The sequence below is a fragment of the Hyposmocoma kahamanoa genome, unplaced genomic scaffold (assembly GCF_003589595.1).
Source record: "Hyposmocoma kahamanoa isolate Upper Pololo Valley unplaced genomic scaffold, ASM358959v1 168, whole genome shotgun sequence".
Taxonomy (NCBI): Eukaryota; Metazoa; Arthropoda; class Insecta; order Lepidoptera; family Cosmopterigidae; genus Hyposmocoma; species Hyposmocoma kahamanoa.
The window spans coordinates 2,775,685-2,794,688 of record NW_020653608.1 but is presented as its reverse complement, the minus strand read 5'-3'; the positions used below and the strand labels follow the sequence as shown (position 1 = coordinate 2,794,688).

Genomic DNA, 19,004 nt, shown 5'->3' with positions numbered 1-19,004 from the left:
TCCAAGTGAGATAAAACCAAGCTAATAATTAAAAGCACTCTTTTCAAAATACCCTAAGGTAAGGTCATTTCCCTTTATTTTACTACTACCCCAGGAAGTAACAGAGCCAAAATTATCTGCGAGCTCCTATATTTTATTTCAGAAGATCCCGGTCTAGCCGGTTGTTTAACTGGACAAGCTGCAATGTAAACCCGACATTATGCACAGTATGCGACTGTGCATAATGCCAGGGACCGTTAGAAGGCGCGACTCACGAGAAGGGCTCCGTTAGATCCGAATCGTTCAGACCATAACGGTTGCAGGAAACTGGTGCAGATCATGACTTGATATGGGACGGACAGGGGCAGCATTCAAGGCTGTGTATGTACTTTCAGTCTTGAAGAAATAAATGCAATCTAGTTTATTTAGTTTTGTAAATAGGTAAGTAATTTAGTAGCAGTCATATTGCAGATTTGCTTTATAAGGCCGAAAACACAAAGTGCTAAAGCACTTTATATTTTCGGCCTTTTTGGTTTACGTAAAACAAGGTGAAAAACCGGCAAATCAAAAGTAGGTCACGAAGCTCTTCATAAACAAGATTTAAAATTCTAGAGCGTACCTAAACTGTTTTACATCAAAACTTATTACTGAAACGTAGCATCTTACGACGGACGGAAGCAAAAGCAATAAAGTTACTTTCTCGTACATAATCTTAAATATCTCAAACTGTACGGTTGCAGTACCTGCTAGAGACATCATGCATTCGAATTTTATTGTGTAGGTACGTAACGGTGCGACCGACATCAGGGCTTACATCACGTGATGTCAACGCGCATCATAGTTTGAATCTCACTGTCATCTGTCCCAAAGATGTGCTATAATACTTGCTTGATTGCGAATTTACGTCATTTGGAAACCTGCCTGTGGGTACACATTACCTTCACACTCGCGTCTTTGGGTGTAACTTAGTAATATCGAGTATGTGTTACCAAGCATTATAGTGGAATTTATACTCTGAAAGCGCTTTATCATCATCGGGATTAAAAACCTTCTTGTTGACTTTTATTTACCATGACAAAGACAGTTGTTCATGCAGTAAGATGGCTGTACGAAGGTACTCATCTGGAACCGCCCTGCTAATGACTTATACTTAACTAAAGAAAAACAACCGAAGCCCGAACAAGCACGTGCATCAACAAACCAATGAGCAGTAAGTTTTCTTTATTTTCTTTTTTTCCCGAAAAATAAATAACAGTTGGTCGTTCACCGAACAAAAGGCGGGCTGAAAGCTCTTAACCCGTATAATAAACTAAGTACCGGGCCTGAGGGTAACTAGATGGGCACAGATATTGGCGCAGCGCACTACCGTGAAAAGAGCGTGATTATAGGAGAGAATCAGCGCAAGTACACGCTTAACTGGGAGCGAGCAGTGAGTTATATCAGCAAACAAACTGTGCTCGCTCGACGCGTACTGAGCGGGCGCTGCGTCGTCGTCGCTCTGTCACGGTCAAGTAACGGAAGTTAACGGCCTAGAAAAGGGCCTGGGAGTTCACCGATTTCTGGAATGCTATTGACTGTTAACACTACTTGCTCTGTAGATGGGCACGAGTACACATACAGGGAGAGAGATTATCTTTTAAGTATAGCATTGCGTCTTTTTTATTCATCAAAGGTTTTAACGTAAAATCGACTAGTCCAAGCATAGAAATAAACGGAGAAAAGTTAGACTTTGTTAATATAGCAGTCTTCTTGGGAGTGACCTTAGATAGTAAACTTCAATGGTTTCCACATATATCTTCCCTGGCCAGCAGGTTAAGCTCCGCTGCATACGCAGTCCGCAGAATACGTGAGCTTACCGACGATGAAAAACTGACTGACCTGATTAACAAACTGAAGAAATTGACAATATAGAATGTCTCGTATCTGGCTGTTTGTGACAGCGCCATTGTTTCCGATTTTCATAACTAAGTCCTTTAGTACTTGCATTGGGATGAGTGCGACGTTTGTGATGTTGTCTGATGTTGTCCAATCCTATTCCTTTGAGGAGTTCGAGATCCTATAAACGTACTACAAGGTACCTATTCTAGTAGCTAAATTCCTATTATGGTTCCCACTTTAAAGTACAATTAATTATAAAAAAATAATGAAATACATTGAAAAGCCCATTAGTGCGAAGCACTTCAATATTCGAAATTTCACTAGTATGAAATAAAAGTGACCAAAGTGCAACCCCTAAATATTATCCAATCTTCTTGAAATTCAGCGTATATATCTTATAGAACACTGAGACTCGGGGCGTAATCTAAGTCACATGAACATCACATCTTTGGAAAAATGAAACACCCTAGTAAACAGTTCGTAAAGCCCATTTAGATACCATGTGTTTTGTTTTAGTCGTCATATACATCATAATCTTTCTTAGTTTCAAATGCAAAGCCAAATCCAAGTACGAAAAGTGGGCGAGGCGAATAAAGTGTCTACAACACTCCTGCTTAACTACACTCGTACAATACGTTCGTGACTTATTCAATAGCCGTTGGTTAGGAGCGGCATGCCCTTTGCTTATTTTAAGTTCAAATGCAAGTGGAGCAGTTTCTGCTGCCGAATTATGTTATATCTTTGTTCTTGCAATTGTCAATTTCGACTCTATTAACGTACTTAAATTAAAATAAAAAATTATGTCAAATACACCCCTATACATTGGAGAAACATTAGCTGAACGAAGAAACCTGAAAAACTATCAAAACTTGTGCAACAGTTTTACTTTTAAGAACAAGGCAACTCTTGTTTCATGAAAACATGTAGGTACCTCTTAACCGTTTAAATTATTGTTCTGCTACTATAGTCCATAGGTAAACGTCTTCAGTGTAGATGAAAATAATTAAACCCGAGTAAATAAGTAAATAAATGGTATTTATACAACAAAACCAAAGACACTGGCCACAAGTCTATACTTAGTCGCCTCTACCTCGACATTAAATACCACGAAATGTCAGTACGCCCTGGTTAGTGTCCTAACTTTCACGGGTTTTAGGGTCAGCTCAAGCGCACGTTAAACTCATACTAATGGATTAATGTTCCAGGAATGTACTCGTCGGCAATATGGAAATAGAAATCTTGAAGGAAATTTAAACGGGCACAAAAAGACAACTTTTAACTGTCTCTTATGAAGTTTGTAACGTTGATAATGCTACGTCCTGAATTGGCGCACACACCTGTTACACAGATTGCATGCCTGTGTAATATCGAGCTCTCTTTTCTCAATTGCTCTCATTCACTCATTAGAAACGAAAATATTCTTTCGGATCTGTTGCATATATTAAATATTTCATTTCTCGTGCTCTAATGGTACGTCACCATAGCGTAGCAGGAGTAAAGTGCATCGTTTAACCCCTAGGGAAGTCCCTAAAAGTAGGTACGTACTTTTTAATATTTACTTAGACAAACTCAAACAACCAGTAGTTGCTCTAGTTTGCGCCAAAAGGTGAAAGTTCAATAAGTGAAACAATATAATTACAACTAAAACAACACTTAAAATAATCGCAAAAACAAAAATTATAACAATATAAAAAAAATATGCAAAAGATAATTATAATTGAACAGTATAATAATTCCTCAAAGTAAATAAACCTAGTTTCACAGAGATCGCTGCGCAGCGAAAATTCAATAAAAAAAGTGCTTGTGTGTGTGGACCATTTTAGTCGCAGTAGAGCTCCTTGTGAAAGAGTTCGTCCAGGGAAGTACTGCCACCTTACATATTTCTGCCGCCAAGCAGTAATGTTAGCATTACTGTGTTCCGGTTTTGAAGGATAAGGGTGTTGGTGAAATTACAAGCACATGGGACTTGTCATCTTATATTTCAGGGTGACTGGCGCAGTGGTAGTGCCCCTCAGGTCTTTGCGAATTTTAAGCTCTCAGTGGCACTGCAACTGTTATGGACAGACTTGTTACATACAATCAGCCGCACGGCTTGTTCGTCCCGTCATTTGATATTATAAAAAAAATTCATAACGAAAATGTTACGTTCTAAGATTACGCTCAGTTTTAGTTCCGTGTCTTTTCCGCATAAACGGTGGCGCCGCGTAACACCCAACAGCCTCGTTTTCGCCCCTCGATAAAAAATATACTTACTATTTCAAAGGAACCAACTCTTCGCCATAGTTTAGGGCTCTTTACATGTCTCATGGTCAGGGCTAACTAAATAGTTTCATTTCCTTCCTGTATAATAATTAAGAATAATTAATTTTAGTTAACTCTATTACCAGACATGTAATAAGTAAAGAAATGTCATTATTATTGGATGTGAGTACCTGCGTGATACGTATGGAAGATATAAAGAACCTCCCTCTTAAGAAAGTGGGTTAAAAATTAACCGAATACAAAAATAACTCAAGCGTGAACTTAACCTAACCGTTCCGACGTTTAGACACCCTGATATACGTGATAAGACTTAAGGCCGGGAAATGTGCCATAGCGGGACTTGGTTCGAAATTCGAGACTGATTTACGATGCGCACACTATAGTAAAGAATGATTTAACGACTTCCACCTCATTATCAAGTTGAAAGATTATGCGGACACGTTTTTAATTGGTGGACACTTGGCGATTTGCTCGGAAAGCACAATATTCATTAGAAAGAAAATTGACCCCAAAAAACTAATGAAGAATAGATGAATTAAATAGTAGTGCATAATAAACACCTAAACGACTCATGTCTAAAAAGCAAATGAAGACGAGACAACGGTTGGATAACAATCGTTGCGCGAGAGTGAAAGCGTTCCGCCGGATTCACATGTGATCTTGTTACGTCAAACTGAGGCCATTCTAATGGTTAAGTAGACGAGATGAAGTATGTTATGATTAAGTATTGTAAAAAAGGGATATCTGTCAGCAGAAGATTTATAATACGGAGGGCTATAGTTATATATAGTTTTGAATGCAGTAAAGCTCCTCATGAAAGAGCTCATCCAGGGAAGTACTGTCACCATTCCTGTTTCTGTCACTAAGCAGTGAGAGCTTTACTGCGTTCTTGTTTAGAAGGGAGGGTGCTGGTAAAACTACATGGAACTTGATAACTTTATCTCTGAATGATTGATGCAATGGCAGCGAAGTGGACGGTGTGGACTGTATCAGAATGGAATAAAACAGACGACAGAAATGAACACGAACATAATAGAAACGTAATAGCAAAAACATATTATTATGTCCTTAATGGCGGCCAAGAGGCTGGAGCCAGTGTCAGTGTCAATATTAATCTTTTATTTTCAGCGAAGACAAAAACACCTCGCGCATTCACTGACAAGCAATAGTTATATAAAAAGTATTATGAAACAAAAACGTAGCAAAAATAATGAAACAGAATATAAAAAGCTAGCAGTTCGCGACAGGCAGTGACTCACATATCTTTGCGATTTAAAGCTTTAAGTGACACTGCAACTGTTATGGACAGGCGTGACAAATCGTGATTGTTGATCCCTCCACTTGATAATCGTAAAGAAAAGTTCTTAAATACTTACACAATGCGCTAATACTCAGACTCACGATAGAACGAAATACTTTAAATTTGCTATCTTACAGCTACTTCGTGCTAGTACAACGTGAAACAAATTATAATAAGGTATGTCGTGTAAATACTTCCATATATATTTATTTCAATAATGAATATATATGGAAGCAAAAGAATATACTTTAGCATAATTCACGTACGGGTAGCGATAAAAAGGCTTAGTACTCACAGGAGAAGCTCCGTGGAGATGTACAATCCCAATCCTATCATTACAGAGCGACAGTTCACACGGAAATTGTGGTTTAAGTGTTGTCGGTACCAACACGGACCGTTTTAGTGTGCGTACGCGCAGGTAAGTTATATTAATCGAGAAATGTATGTACGAGTACATATGATTTAGCAACGTCATTAATTTACCACATTAAATGCATTAGTAGCTAAATGTCAATATTAAACAGCTCTTTTACAACTTTCAAGATGTAAAAGTTCGGGGTATAAACAGCTCCTCGACAAAAGTCGATAAGTCATAGTTTAATACAACTGTGGTAAAATAGACTATTTCTTACCTGATTTAAAACGCTCATTTTAATTCTGAAATAATAATATTTACATTAATTAAAACGCAACGTGAACTTATGCATGCTTTTTTTCCCAAACCGTTCCTTTGTCCGCATTCCCATCTCGTTATTGTCTCGTGCAATGCGGCTGCGACTCTACGTGTAACGGAACGTAACTGTTTAGAACCACTTCGCGTACCAGTTGCCAACTTAATGGGTTTAATGTTATTGCCAAAATAAAGAGGTTACCGTGAAACTAGAGTAATGCACTGCTCCAAATTACCTGTTCGGTATGATTTTTTTACGACAAATTATTTTGAACATTGGAATTTTGCACTGTATCTACTCCGTACTCTCCACAAAACGTAGATAACGATTTGGAATAACAAAAGAATGTGTAGGGCGTAATTTCCTTTAAATATTCTTCTTCACTTTGATGATAACGTATATATTTTGATATTGAAACAGTATATCAAATATAAATATACGTGGAATTGGAGAAGATGCAGACAGCTCTTTAATAAACTAACAGAACAAAAGGAGAAACTCGTCGATATACGCTATGTAAAGGAAACGTAAGTACAATAGACGTGAGAACACAACACACACGAGCCGAAGGTTGTAATTGTGGGAAAATAGAAAAGAAATTAGATCTTGAATGTCAAGTATCAACTAGATAATGTAGATACAAATACAGACTATACCTATAAACGTCACATTAAATGTAAAATGTTACTTATGCTTAGAACCACCAAAGGGCGCTGTGCCATTTGTAATTGTATATATATATTTTTTATAATACCAAGTGACGGAACGGACTAGTCGTGCGCCTGGTGGTAAGCGACACGCCTATCCATTACAGTTGCAGCGCCACTCAGAGCTTTAAATCGCAAACACTGATGAGCACTACCACTGCGGCCGTCACCCTGAGACATAAGTTGACAAGTCCCATGTGCTTGTAATTTCACCAGCGCCGTTAGGTACACTCCAAAACCGGAATGCAATAATGCTCACATTACTGATGAAATTGACGGCGGATATAGATAAGGTGGCAGTACTTCCCTGGACAAACTCTTTCGCTAGGAGCGCTAGTGCCACTAAAATTGTCAAATTCTTTACGCGATCGCCAACGACAATATGTGTATTAGACACAGACCTAAGCATGGAGTAATCGGGACTAGCTTGACCTGGATCTAATTATTTAAATGAAATAATTATAAACCTAATACACGACTATTGCCACAAGACTATAAATTCACACTAAACTTGTTCTCTATTTTCTGAGATCATAAATAATAGTAATGAACTATTCAACCACATCAATTACCTTCTCAAACGTGGAAATTCCCTGTACTACTCCGTACCAAAACAAGTACCAAAATTCATAGTGGGGCACTTTCCGGAACCAAAGAAGACGATGACAAAAACACTTTATTACCACTTGTCCGTAAGAATTGTCGGCTGAAGCGTTATCATCTACAATCCATTAATTTGCTCTATTATTTGGATACATCGACTCTGAAATTAGATACCTATGTATTGTACAATTTGTCTCGGCCGGTGCCGGCGTACGAAATTGGTCATTACTGGTAGTGTACCAAATTAGGTGTCAACGAACTTCACTTTTAAGCAAGCCGTGAAACGGAGATTGTCAACATTTTCCAGAGCATGTTATTTTCTTTGTAATGTAAACTACTCACTTTTCTAAGTAATTTATCAGAAGCAATCTCTTTTACTGTGTATTATTCGCAGTGAGAAACACGTTTATTGACCGATTTCAAAAAAGGACGAAGTTCTCAATTCGTCTGTATTTTTTTGTGTATATGTTTCGCGATGTCCCGCCATTTGTAAACTTTGTGAACATTCGTGTTTGTGTGTGTTTTTAGTGGAAAGATTAGGTCCGACACAAATATGAAGAATATATTCCATCTCTACTTAAGAGTGGCAAATTAGGGGATAAATCCTATTTAATTTCACCCACTTTCTAGAGCTGATCTGATGATGGAAATGGCAGACAGATGAAATGAACTCTTCGACAGTGTTCAGCAGCTACCTTGTGTTTGGGCTCATGCGATTCGTTTTGACGAGGTCTTCCGCATTGTGTTTCTCGTCCAGGAAACCGCAGTCACGAACATAACGAAAGTGGATGAGCAAACGTTTTGACGTCGGTTTTTTTATAAAAAGGTAAAATTATTTCACTATTGGTTATTTTTTCAAACTTGCTTGAACATTACACAAACAGACTCATGCCCTTCAGTTTCATATACCTAAACACTAAACTACAGGTTGGCAACTTCACAATGTTAACGCATAGCGAATGTAATAGAGGGGCGCGAGGAAATTATAAAATGTTATTATTATCCACAGACGTGTTATTACCGCTGGATTTATGCGCATACGACGCCTGTGCCTTCGCAACGCACATGGTCTAGCTGGGTCTATTATGTAATTATACAAAACGTGTTTTCTTCTTTTACCTTAAGTTTTAAAACCACGCTTTAAACTTTTCCCGTTCCTTAATTCAATACAAATCAAAACCAACAAGAAAAAAATTGTTTTAGAACATTAGTTTAAAAGAAGTCCCATTGATTATTTAACAGAACTCTACTATAAATAAAATGAGATTGCCGGCAAATCGTCTTAGCCATTTAACGGTTGTTTTTAATATTTTAGGAATAGCGAATACGAATATCAATGCAATGAACGTGCATAACTCAAGTTTTCTTATTTCGAGATCAGATATACAGATCACTGTCATTGCAACGTAGATACTCGCGCACCGACTCACGATATAAACTTAATCTCATCTACAATCGGAAATAATCGATTCACCGTGCTCATACTTCCTCAAGATAACCCAGAAAAATACTGTACCTTATTCTTTGAGATTAAAGTTGTAATTTAAGAAAATATATATTTCCAGTAAGCGATAGCGCCTCCATACCCGGAGCGCACGCTATGCTTTCACAAATTGATTCACCCATTGTACTAGATCGGTGAATGATATGGCATGTCCATATGCCATCATATTTTCACGGACACAGTAACCTCCATTTTCAAGGTCGATGTGACCCACGTATTGGAAATTGGGTGACAATCTCTTTTACGACGATGAAGTTTAAAAAAGTATGTCATTTCGAATTGTGAATAGTTTCCGACGTTGTAATAAATATAGGTACTCGTATATTTTTTGTTTTGAAATGAAATGAAATTACGTTTATTGCAACCGTGGTTCAAAAATAGTTGCTACATGAAATTTTAGAATCACATGGGCCCTGGCAGAGCACAGCAAAATATACTAGTTTAATTAAGGTATAATTATTAGTTGTAGTTTATAATTATTATCACTTTTATTCAGCGTATGTTTAATATGTTCCTAAACCATCATTGCGTGCTTCGGAAGAATATCACCGAGGGCATGTGCTTGAAAGTCCTCTGTAGCTGACTCAGTCGATACCTCGACTGCCTGAAGTTCTAAACACGCATTAACTGCATGCAGTCGATCTCGGCTGCATGAAGTCAATTTCGACGGTTAATGCGTGAAGTCATAATCAACTTCATGCAACCAACACTTCGACTGCGTGAATTTGATAACGACTTCGCGCCTTAACTGCATGCAGTCGATCTCGGCTGCATGAAACTTGTAACGACTTCAAGCATTAACTGCATGCAATCGAATCCGACTTCACGCAGCCGAAATCGACTGCATGAAGTTAATGCGTGAAGTCATTATCAACTTCTTGCAGCGAGGTCTCGGCTGCATGAAGTTGATTACGACTTCACACATCAACTACAAACATGCAGTCAATCTGTTAGCAGCCTTTGATGAATATCCGTTCAGCCGTTTAAAGATAATCAGCTCTTTTCGCAGTTAGTGTAGGAATCTCAGTCGTAAAATGAATTTATTTTACTTATCGACTTGAAATTTGTTACACTGTGGGCATCCGACGTTATTGTATATATATTATGGTAACCTTAATCTAATGCTGCAACCAGGACAATCTGCAGACTACCGAACTCTTAATCTATTTGCACAAACGTGTTTGGGCATTAAATTGGTCTCGACGAGACGTTAGCTTACAGGTATCGTCTCGTCAGGTGACTTTAATGACTCTTTGGAATGCAGTGTTTCGTACGGGGGCTTTTTAATTTTAATTTAAGTATTATCTGTTATTGTATTGCACGTCAAATATAAAGGATACATTCGAAAATTTCGTCGGGAAAAGTAACTCTGATTTCGATAATATTATAATAACAAGTCTCCTCAACTTTTATTGAAATTGATTACTGGAAAGTGCGCGATACGGGATTCATCCCCTAGTTTGCGACCCTTACAGGACCCGAATAGCGAGATGAGTGGACGACATTGTCAAAGTTGCGGGCAGTAGATGGATGAGGTTGACACAGGACCTATACCCAGCAGTGGGTGAAATCGGGCTGTGGATGATGATGATGATGGGACCAATACTGAGGTACCCTCTTTCCAACAAAAAAGAATCATCAAAATCGATTCAAGCAGTAATCGCGTGTCCTACACAAAAAAAATGTCGAACTGAGAGCCTCCTCCTTTTTTGAAATCGGTTAACAATAACAATATGAGATACATTTCTGGAAAAGCGTTGTCATTTTGTAACACTTTTTATCTATAAGGTAATTTTAATTCAGGGCACGAATTTTCATATATTTAATTTATTATTTGGCAGACTTGAAAGAATACTTCTCGCATAATTTCACAAACTAAGGCATAATTCATTGTTTATCTCGTAACATTAATTTCTCATATCCGTAGTAGGTTATGAATAAAGCGTCGTTCACACGGTGTACCAGCAGAGCGGAGCGTAGCGGCTTGGCGATGCCGGCGTCAGTACAGTTTTAATTGCGGCTAATAACGAATTACGCAATGTCGCTAACTGTGACATAATTGCCGTTGAATTTGTGCTGTTACAATCATCACACGGATGGAACCGCACGCGTCAAAACTTGAAAACTCTCTCTTGTTTCCGCTAAACTTAAAGAATTTATTAAGTTTTTTTTATATAAAAAACAGCCCACCTCTAAATTTTGTGGAATTACATCTTTGCTAAGTATTATTGAACTCGGTTAATGAAAAGTGGGTGGAATCCAATAAACGGGATTCATCCCCTAATTTACCGGCCTTAGAGGCCATTACAACAAAAAGAACCATCAAAATTGGTTCTCATATGTCGGAGTAAGCCCGTAACATACACACAAACAAACTATCGAATTGTGAACTTCCTCCTTTTTTAAAGTCGGTTAAAAACTAACTCGTATTATATAATAAATAAACATAACGCCTACTCGGAACATACTTATATCAGCCTATTCGATATTATTAACGTTTGAAGGAAAGCAGGGCCTGATTCGTACCACATAATTGTAAAGTGAATGGTTTTAAGATGTTCGCAGATAACCGAACGTAATCTGAACTATCACACTCGGTGAAATAAATTTGCTACGTCACAAAACCACTTGATACCTAGGTATCTCCTTTTGAAAGAGTCCGTCCAGGGAAGCACTGCCACCTTACCTATTTCTGCCGCCAAGCTGTAACGTCACCATTACTGCGTTCCGGTTTCGAAGGGTAAGGGTGCTGGTGGAATTACAGGCAACTTATGTGTCAGGGTGACGGGCGCAGTGGGAGTGTCCCTCAGATGTTTGCGATTTAAAACTGAGTGCAACTGCAACTGCTATGAACAGACGTGTCGCTGTTGTCCGCCATTCGCACGACTTGTTCATCCCATCACTAGGTATCATAAAAAAATAATATTCTTGAAAACAATGCCTTGAGAATCTGTTCCCATTTATCATCATCATCGGCAACCCACTATACCAGAGTCTCCTCTGAAGAGAGAGCCATGTTCCGCCGCACTCGCCCAATATGTGTAGGCGCGCTAGAGATATAGGTACTATCTATAAGGAAGACACACGTTTTCCAAGGGTTGTAAGCCCTCTTCAACGTGCAGTTTTTATCATGATATTTTCCTTCAACGCTAAGAAAGTCAATCAGGGATTAAGTAAAAACATCAACCTCTCAATTTTATTGAGAAGCACCCCATATTCTTCCGCTAAGGTGTGCGGCTTACTTGTGTGAAAATCAAATAAAGTCATTTTAAAACATATTGTGTTTAGAGTAAATGAATGTTTAAAAAAATTAAATTATAGAACGTAAGTTTATATTAAACGTTCATTATATATGGTGAATTGTTATATTAAATAACTTTGTATGAAATAAAATTATGCCAATCAAGCGTTATGTTAATAATATTTACATGAGTGAGACACATTTACATGAGATGATTAGTGCTCAAATGATCACACACATACAGGCATTATGTCGTTGCCAATGTATTAGTATCGTATTAAATTTTATTATTATATACATTTAACTCCTGTATTTTATACATTTAACTCCTGGAATTTGTTATTAAAATTTGTATCTTGTACCCTGGCACTCTATTGTATAGTACCATAAATTCAAGCACATAAGTACTGTTAGTAGCCTCTAGATGTACATATTCGGTCTTTTTGTACCTACCTACTGTAGCTGCTGGCTAAAGCTCAGAGTATTCTATTTTAGTCAGCGGCTGTACGTTATAAGCACCAGCCTTTCCCCAAGAAACATGTAATACTTGGTACTTACTTTAATATAAGTCTAACCTGTACCTAATGTAAGGCTTATGGAACAATAAATGATTATTATTATTATTATTATTATTATTATTATATATTTTTCCCTACCCGCTAAGCTAGCTCCGCTCTGTGAAGTATTTATGTACCTGCGTAAACTTTAATAGCTTTGTCGAATTCCTTAATCTGCCGACCGACACGGTCGTGGTACGCGATCCACTTTTGCCGAAGAACTAAATTCTTAACGAAGGTGCTAATCGAAGTGGAGTATCAAAAAGCTAAACAGTATCCGAGTAACGGCATTCGTTATGATGATACACGAAGTGTTACAGAAATTTTACTCACGTACCTTCTACTGATTATACGGGTTGTGTTTTTCTGTGTACGATTTGAAAAGACAAAAGTCAGTAAATACAATGATTGCCTAGCTATATTGAACGTGTTTTCTTTTATTTTTAAATAATCTGCCTCCGTGGCCGAACGGTTACCATGCCGGACTGCCACGCAGAGGTCCCAGGTTCGATTCCCGGGCCGGGAGAAATGTTTGTATGGCCTACATTTATTTCTCTCGTGAGTTTGGGTGTAATTTGTGGTTGTCTATGTGTGTGTCCATGGCACCCGCGACACAGGGTTTCCCTAGTGCGGGGCTATGTTGAGTGTGTGCGTTATTTATTTATTTATTTATTTAATGGTTTAAAGCTTTGTTGTTTTTTAACGACGGGACGAGCAAGCCGTGGGCTTGTTTTGGTAAGCGACACGCTTGTCCATAACAATTGCAGCGCCAATCAAAGCTTTAAATCGCAAAGATCTGAGGGGCACTGCCCCTGCGCCCGTCACCCTGAGACACAAGTTGATAAGTCCCATGTGCCTGCAATGTCACCAGCACTCTTACCTTTCAAGACCGGAACGCTTTAATGCTCACTTTACTGCTTGACGGCCGAAATAGGCAAGGTGGCAGTACTTCCCAGGACGAACTCTATCAGAAGGAGCTCTACTGCTGCTAAAATTGTCAAATTCTTTACGCGACTGACAACTGTCACATTAATGCTCATGCTAGAGGTACTAATTCTTGATAATCGTGTGTATTCGACACAGACCCAAGGAGGGGGTGACATGGACGGAATGGCACTAACATGTTTTGATCAGTTTTTTTTGTACAATTTAGCAATTCCACATTTAGGATGTAATAATTTGTAGTATTATGAAATACAGAAACAAAAAATAAAAAAATATTTTTTTAAAGTTATAAAATGTTAACTTTAGGACGTGACTTCACGGTTGTTTGCAAATCATTTTCGGTTATGTTTGTAGATACGGCATGGAGTTGGTAAGTGTGCGTAATGGTGAAAATTGCACACTAAATCGTTTTAGGACCGTGAATTATAGAGGTCGTTTGTATCTACATTCTCTTGTTATATGTAATTTAAAAAAAAGAATAGTGTCGACTTCTTTCTGTGTTTTAGTAAATACTTGCAATAATATCGTAATATGACAAATATGATAATCATTTGGTTCAATAGTGCATGATTTAATATTACTATATTTCCTTTGCAAATAACAAAATTCTGTTGTTCACAATGTATGTTTATGAAAACTGATTGACCTTATGTATTACCTGCTCATCAATTACAGGCTGCAACAGTATGTGGCGAGCGCTACTGCTGGCGTGCCTGGTGGCGTCAAGTCCGGCGCGGGCGCAGCAGACGCGACCTAACCGGGTCGTGGATGTAGCCAGCGCCTGCGATCGCTCCGCCTTTGCTGTGCACCTTACCTTGGACCAGCCCTTCAAAGGCCTTGTTTTCAGCAAAGATTTCTCGAGGGAATGTCGAGTTCAAGGTTAGTAGGTTTCCGTCCACTTTTATATTATTACATTGGGATGGCCAGTGATAGCTCAGTGGCAGCGCCCGTCGCTGAACTTGTGAACATATTGTAGGGCAGGTTCGATCTCGAGAAGATTACTTGGACTTTTGAAAGGTCGAGGAAATCTTGAGAAATGACTCCATGTTGGAGAAGACTTACCAAATCTTGCGAGTTTTTTAGACCCCAACTTGTACTTAGTACTATTTCCTAAAAAGTGACCCGTGCGCAATAATTGGACTTTAATGGTTCATAGAATAATTTGTATTGTTTGAATTTTTCCTTTTTTTTTTTAATTTCCTTCTTCCAGCGGTGGGTGAAGTCGGATTGTGCATTATGATTACCTACAATTTTAATTTTTCCTGTATTGAAAAATCATTCATGAACTTCTTATGACCACTTTTAAGGAAATCTTCAAAAGAAAGTGTCACTCCACCTGCCATCAAATGCATGTGGCGTGAGGACGTCGACCCTTAACACGACAGTGGAGGAACCAGACGACGACGAGGACCTGTATTATTCTATAGAATTGATCGTGCAGATGGACAGGCATTTGCAGCAGTCTTCTGACCAAGAGCTTATAGTCAGGTATGTGTTTCATCAATTTTGTGTTTACCATTGCTGAGGTAGTGAGTACTGTAAGGTTGTGACATCTAAGAACAATGTAATTTTCCCAATAATTATGTTGCATCAGTCAGCTCACTCTGTTCCGTATAGCAAGATAGCATTGCAAAAGTTTTAAATAACTTTCAGGTGCAAACTGCAACCCAGAGCAGTTCGCATCAACAGCTCAGCATTAGAAGGAGTCATCCAGAACAAATTACGCGAAATGTCGGGCAACGAAGTTAAGAAGTTCAGGTAAGTTATCTTGTTGACCATCTAGAGCCCCGTGGACCAATACTAGGACTGCTAATCGCAATACAAGGCAGCGTAGTCGGGTATTTAGTACCTACTGGTACACCAGATGTCGCGACGACTACCAATTTGCTATATAAGTAATCAGATTTACTCTTATCTCTAGTGTTAACAAACAGCTCAACTAGATAGCGCTTGTTTATGGATACTTACTTCCGTCTATTCTTTCATTAGCACCATGTATCCATATTAGCAAGCGCTAATTTATAAATTAGTTTGTAACGCACAATGACGTCTATTGACACGCATATTTGTCAAAATTCAAACTATTTTAACGCATAATGTATATTTGAGTAATATTACAAGGAAAAAGAAAACTTCTTACATTTCATATTAAAGAGGAATTAATTGATATCAACGGCCATAAATACAAACTAATATAAAGTACTTCCAGGCTTGTGATCATCTAGATATAAGTCGAAATGTTGACATTTTTCAGAGTTACGATTTGTAGTATGGAGATTAGCAGTCCTTTTAAGTTATCGGTCCATGTAAAATTGCAATGACAGTAATTAAATAAAGACGAAACGGTTTTCGATCTCTTCATTTCGTTATCAACGCAAATTAGCGCGAATGCTTTAAATTCATTTCGCCTTTTTGTACTTGACCATTTTTATAAGCGAATGGCGCGTATGATCGGATCTGCAGCTTGATTTTGATTGCCTCTCCCGATCCCGAAGCGTATAATATTGTGGATGAGCCCGATCGGATCCATCCCGATTCCGAGAAGGAAATAGGATCTTAAAAAACTTCGTGAATTCGTAATCTTGTTTTAAAACACACACTCACCAGACATACATTTTGTTAATAGTTAAGTGCTTATCTTCTAAGTTTATATAATAATTATATCCGTGCCGGGGGGGCCTGGAAGGTATAGCACAGGTTTCGACCTAGTTTAAATTTCAGCTTCGTCACAAATTATAATTAACTAATACAACTAGTACTTATTATGTAACAAGAATTTTGTAGTTTGTGATGGTAGAAAATAAACTATTTTTCATTTCATTTTCATTTTTCAAATATTATTTTCGGATTTCCAGGACTGGCCGCAACCGCCAAGGTTTTCTGAATCCAGCCGACGCGGAACAGCGCGAGATGCTGATGGAGTCAGCTCGGGCGTGGATGGAACTGGCGCCGGCGGTGGCTTCTATGGAGCCTGCTACTGTCGAGGTTGGGCAGCCCACTCGGTTACTGATACAATGCACTTTGCCCGGTAAGCGAAAAATCTGAATTGAAATAATGTATTTCAATTTATCCCATAAATCGTAATCTCCTTTCATTTAACTATTTTTACATTTGTACATCCATAATTACCAAATATATAAAGTGTTTAGAATGAACAAGGCTTTTCTCGACAGTGGGCATAGGACTTCGAGTAACGAACTGCGTGGCTCACGACGGCCTCGGCGAAGCATCGCAAAAACTCCTTGACGAGGCTGGTTGCCCTGTCGACGAGACCATCTTCAACAGACCTACCATTCACCAACATCGCCATAGGAGCGAGGTCGATTTATCGGACTTAGAACCCGTCGATCCACAGCGAAACCTCCACGAAAGTACCAATATCAAGCAAGCTAGAAATGACCCTGAATATATACTTAAAAATATCATGACATACCAGCACGCAATGACTACCTTTGCTGCCTTCAAATTTCCTGATAGAGCAAAGTTGCATTTGACGTGTGGAATCGAATTATGCAAAGGCCAATGCCCCGTGGTAGATTGCAAAGCGTTGCAGAAGCCGCATCAAACTAGAGATGGATTGGTCAGAAAAGCAAGGTTGAATAAAGACGCGAAGGGAGTGGTTATTGACCGATTGGAAGTCTACAACAGTATTGAGGTTCTCGCACCAAACATTGAGTTGGAAGATGAAGCTTCAATAAGAGGTAATATGCACTTTTCACCTACACTGTATCGGCTTAAGTTTTTTCCCAAGTCGTTCATTTAGATCTGTCTCTCATTCAGAGAAAAAACTAGTACATAAATTCAATATCCTTTTTGTACAGGTTCGAGAAGAATCGAAGGTGAAGATGAATTCGTCCGAGGCTTCTCTCCTGGTGATAAAACTATCTGCTTATCTCCTGGCAAAATGGCTCTAGCATTCTGCGTATTAGGAGTCATATTCCTATGCGCCATTGCTGTAGCCTTCGTTTCATTGGTTCGAGCAAGAAGGCGTTTGGGACGGGAACCGCTGCACACGTCGCTCTCTTTCTACACTGGTAGCAAAAGCTTATTTTCTTCAAGCGAGAGCTCAAGTTCTGGACTCAGTGGAAGCAAGCTGCTTCTCACTGATAGTCCGTATTTAGACCATCATTCCTCATCAAGCAATAATTGGCCCTATTCCAGGGCTTTTTAAATAACAAATTCAACTGAATTAAAACGACTGTAAAGAAGTTACTATTTAAATACTTCTTTGTCTATTCAGCACCGACAGTTAGAAAGTCAAGCTCAATAACTGAAGCGCGAAATCAGGTTGTTTATGAAGTTAATTGTTCTCTAATAACTTGTCAAAGGTACAACTACCTATTATTTCGTGATGGAAGTGCATGAAACGTGCTATATTCTGGATAGACTATTTAATTGTGTTACAACGTATTAATTTATTGAATATCAATATAGTAAGACTGCTCCATACATTTAAGTTCGTAATAACCTTTGAGAGTGCTTGTTTGAACAGGAACAAATTAAGAGGTACCTACAAGGAGAATTAGATTGTTTACTGTTCATTATTACAAGCATTTTTCCTATTTATTATTAGATGTTAAAAAGGAATTTTCCATTGAGGAGGTGCATTTGAATCTTTGGGACAACGACTGCCAAAAACATGCTTCAAAGGAATTAATTGTACATAAAATAACATTTTACCAAACAGATACAAAGGTTTTGAAAGTTTTTTGTTGATGAACTTGTTCAAAAATGAATTTTGGATAGGTGTGTTTTAAATGTTACTTCTGTCCCCTTAGGTTTAGGGTTTTTAAGGGTTTACATTCCTAGTAAGTATAACCCGTAAAAGTTAACATTAAACATTGCACTCTGTTTTCTATTCTCTGATCTCTCTATGTTCCGTATTACAAATTGACATCGAGATCAGAAACTAGTGCTAAATCTTAAGTTAACTTATGCGGTTTATAAGATTCACCTACTATGGATTTTGTCATCTGCGCTTCCTCGAACTTAGATTAAAAATTATTTTATTATCAATGTAATTTAGTATTTATGAATCAAATAATAATGTGATAAAGGATCATAATTATCAATAATGATCAGCAAGTTCTAGACAGTGCTTCTATTTTTATAAATTTCTATTTCAATTCAATAAATTCTTAAATAAACAAACCTTGTGTAATTATTTATTGTCGAAATCCTACAGCATTGAGACAATAATTAGAAAAAAATTGTGCCAGTTGATTACACTTACATCAGGACCAAGTACTTTTTTTGTAACTCACAGAGTTTCCAAGTCAAATCCCAGGTCACGACCAAATCAAAACAGTGCGTATCATAAATTGTCGCAGTGAAAATTTGTTTTTTGACTTTATTTG

The 19,004-nt window shown here is 38.1% G+C and overlaps 1 protein-coding gene across 1 annotated transcript in view; it reads left to right on the top strand.

The window, feature by feature from the left end:
• The window catches only part of LOC113225581, a 34,600-nt gene extending 15,872 nt beyond the window's left edge, over positions 1 to 18,728 (top strand). Inside the window, exons 2-7 of the mRNA XM_026457910.1 lie at positions 14,323 to 14,526; positions 14,955 to 15,135; positions 15,301 to 15,405; positions 16,503 to 16,675; positions 16,821 to 17,348; positions 17,469 to 18,728. Of these exons, the coding sequence (XP_026313695.1) occupies positions 14,334 to 14,526; positions 14,955 to 15,135; positions 15,301 to 15,405; positions 16,503 to 16,675; positions 16,821 to 17,348; positions 17,469 to 17,818 (1,530 nt within the window). The 5' untranslated portion in view covers positions 14,323 to 14,333 and the 3' untranslated portion in view covers positions 17,819 to 18,728. The remainder of the gene's footprint in view (positions 1 to 14,322; positions 14,527 to 14,954; positions 15,136 to 15,300; positions 15,406 to 16,502; positions 16,676 to 16,820; positions 17,349 to 17,468) is intronic.
• The last annotated feature ends 276 nt before the right edge of the window (positions 18,729 to 19,004 follow it).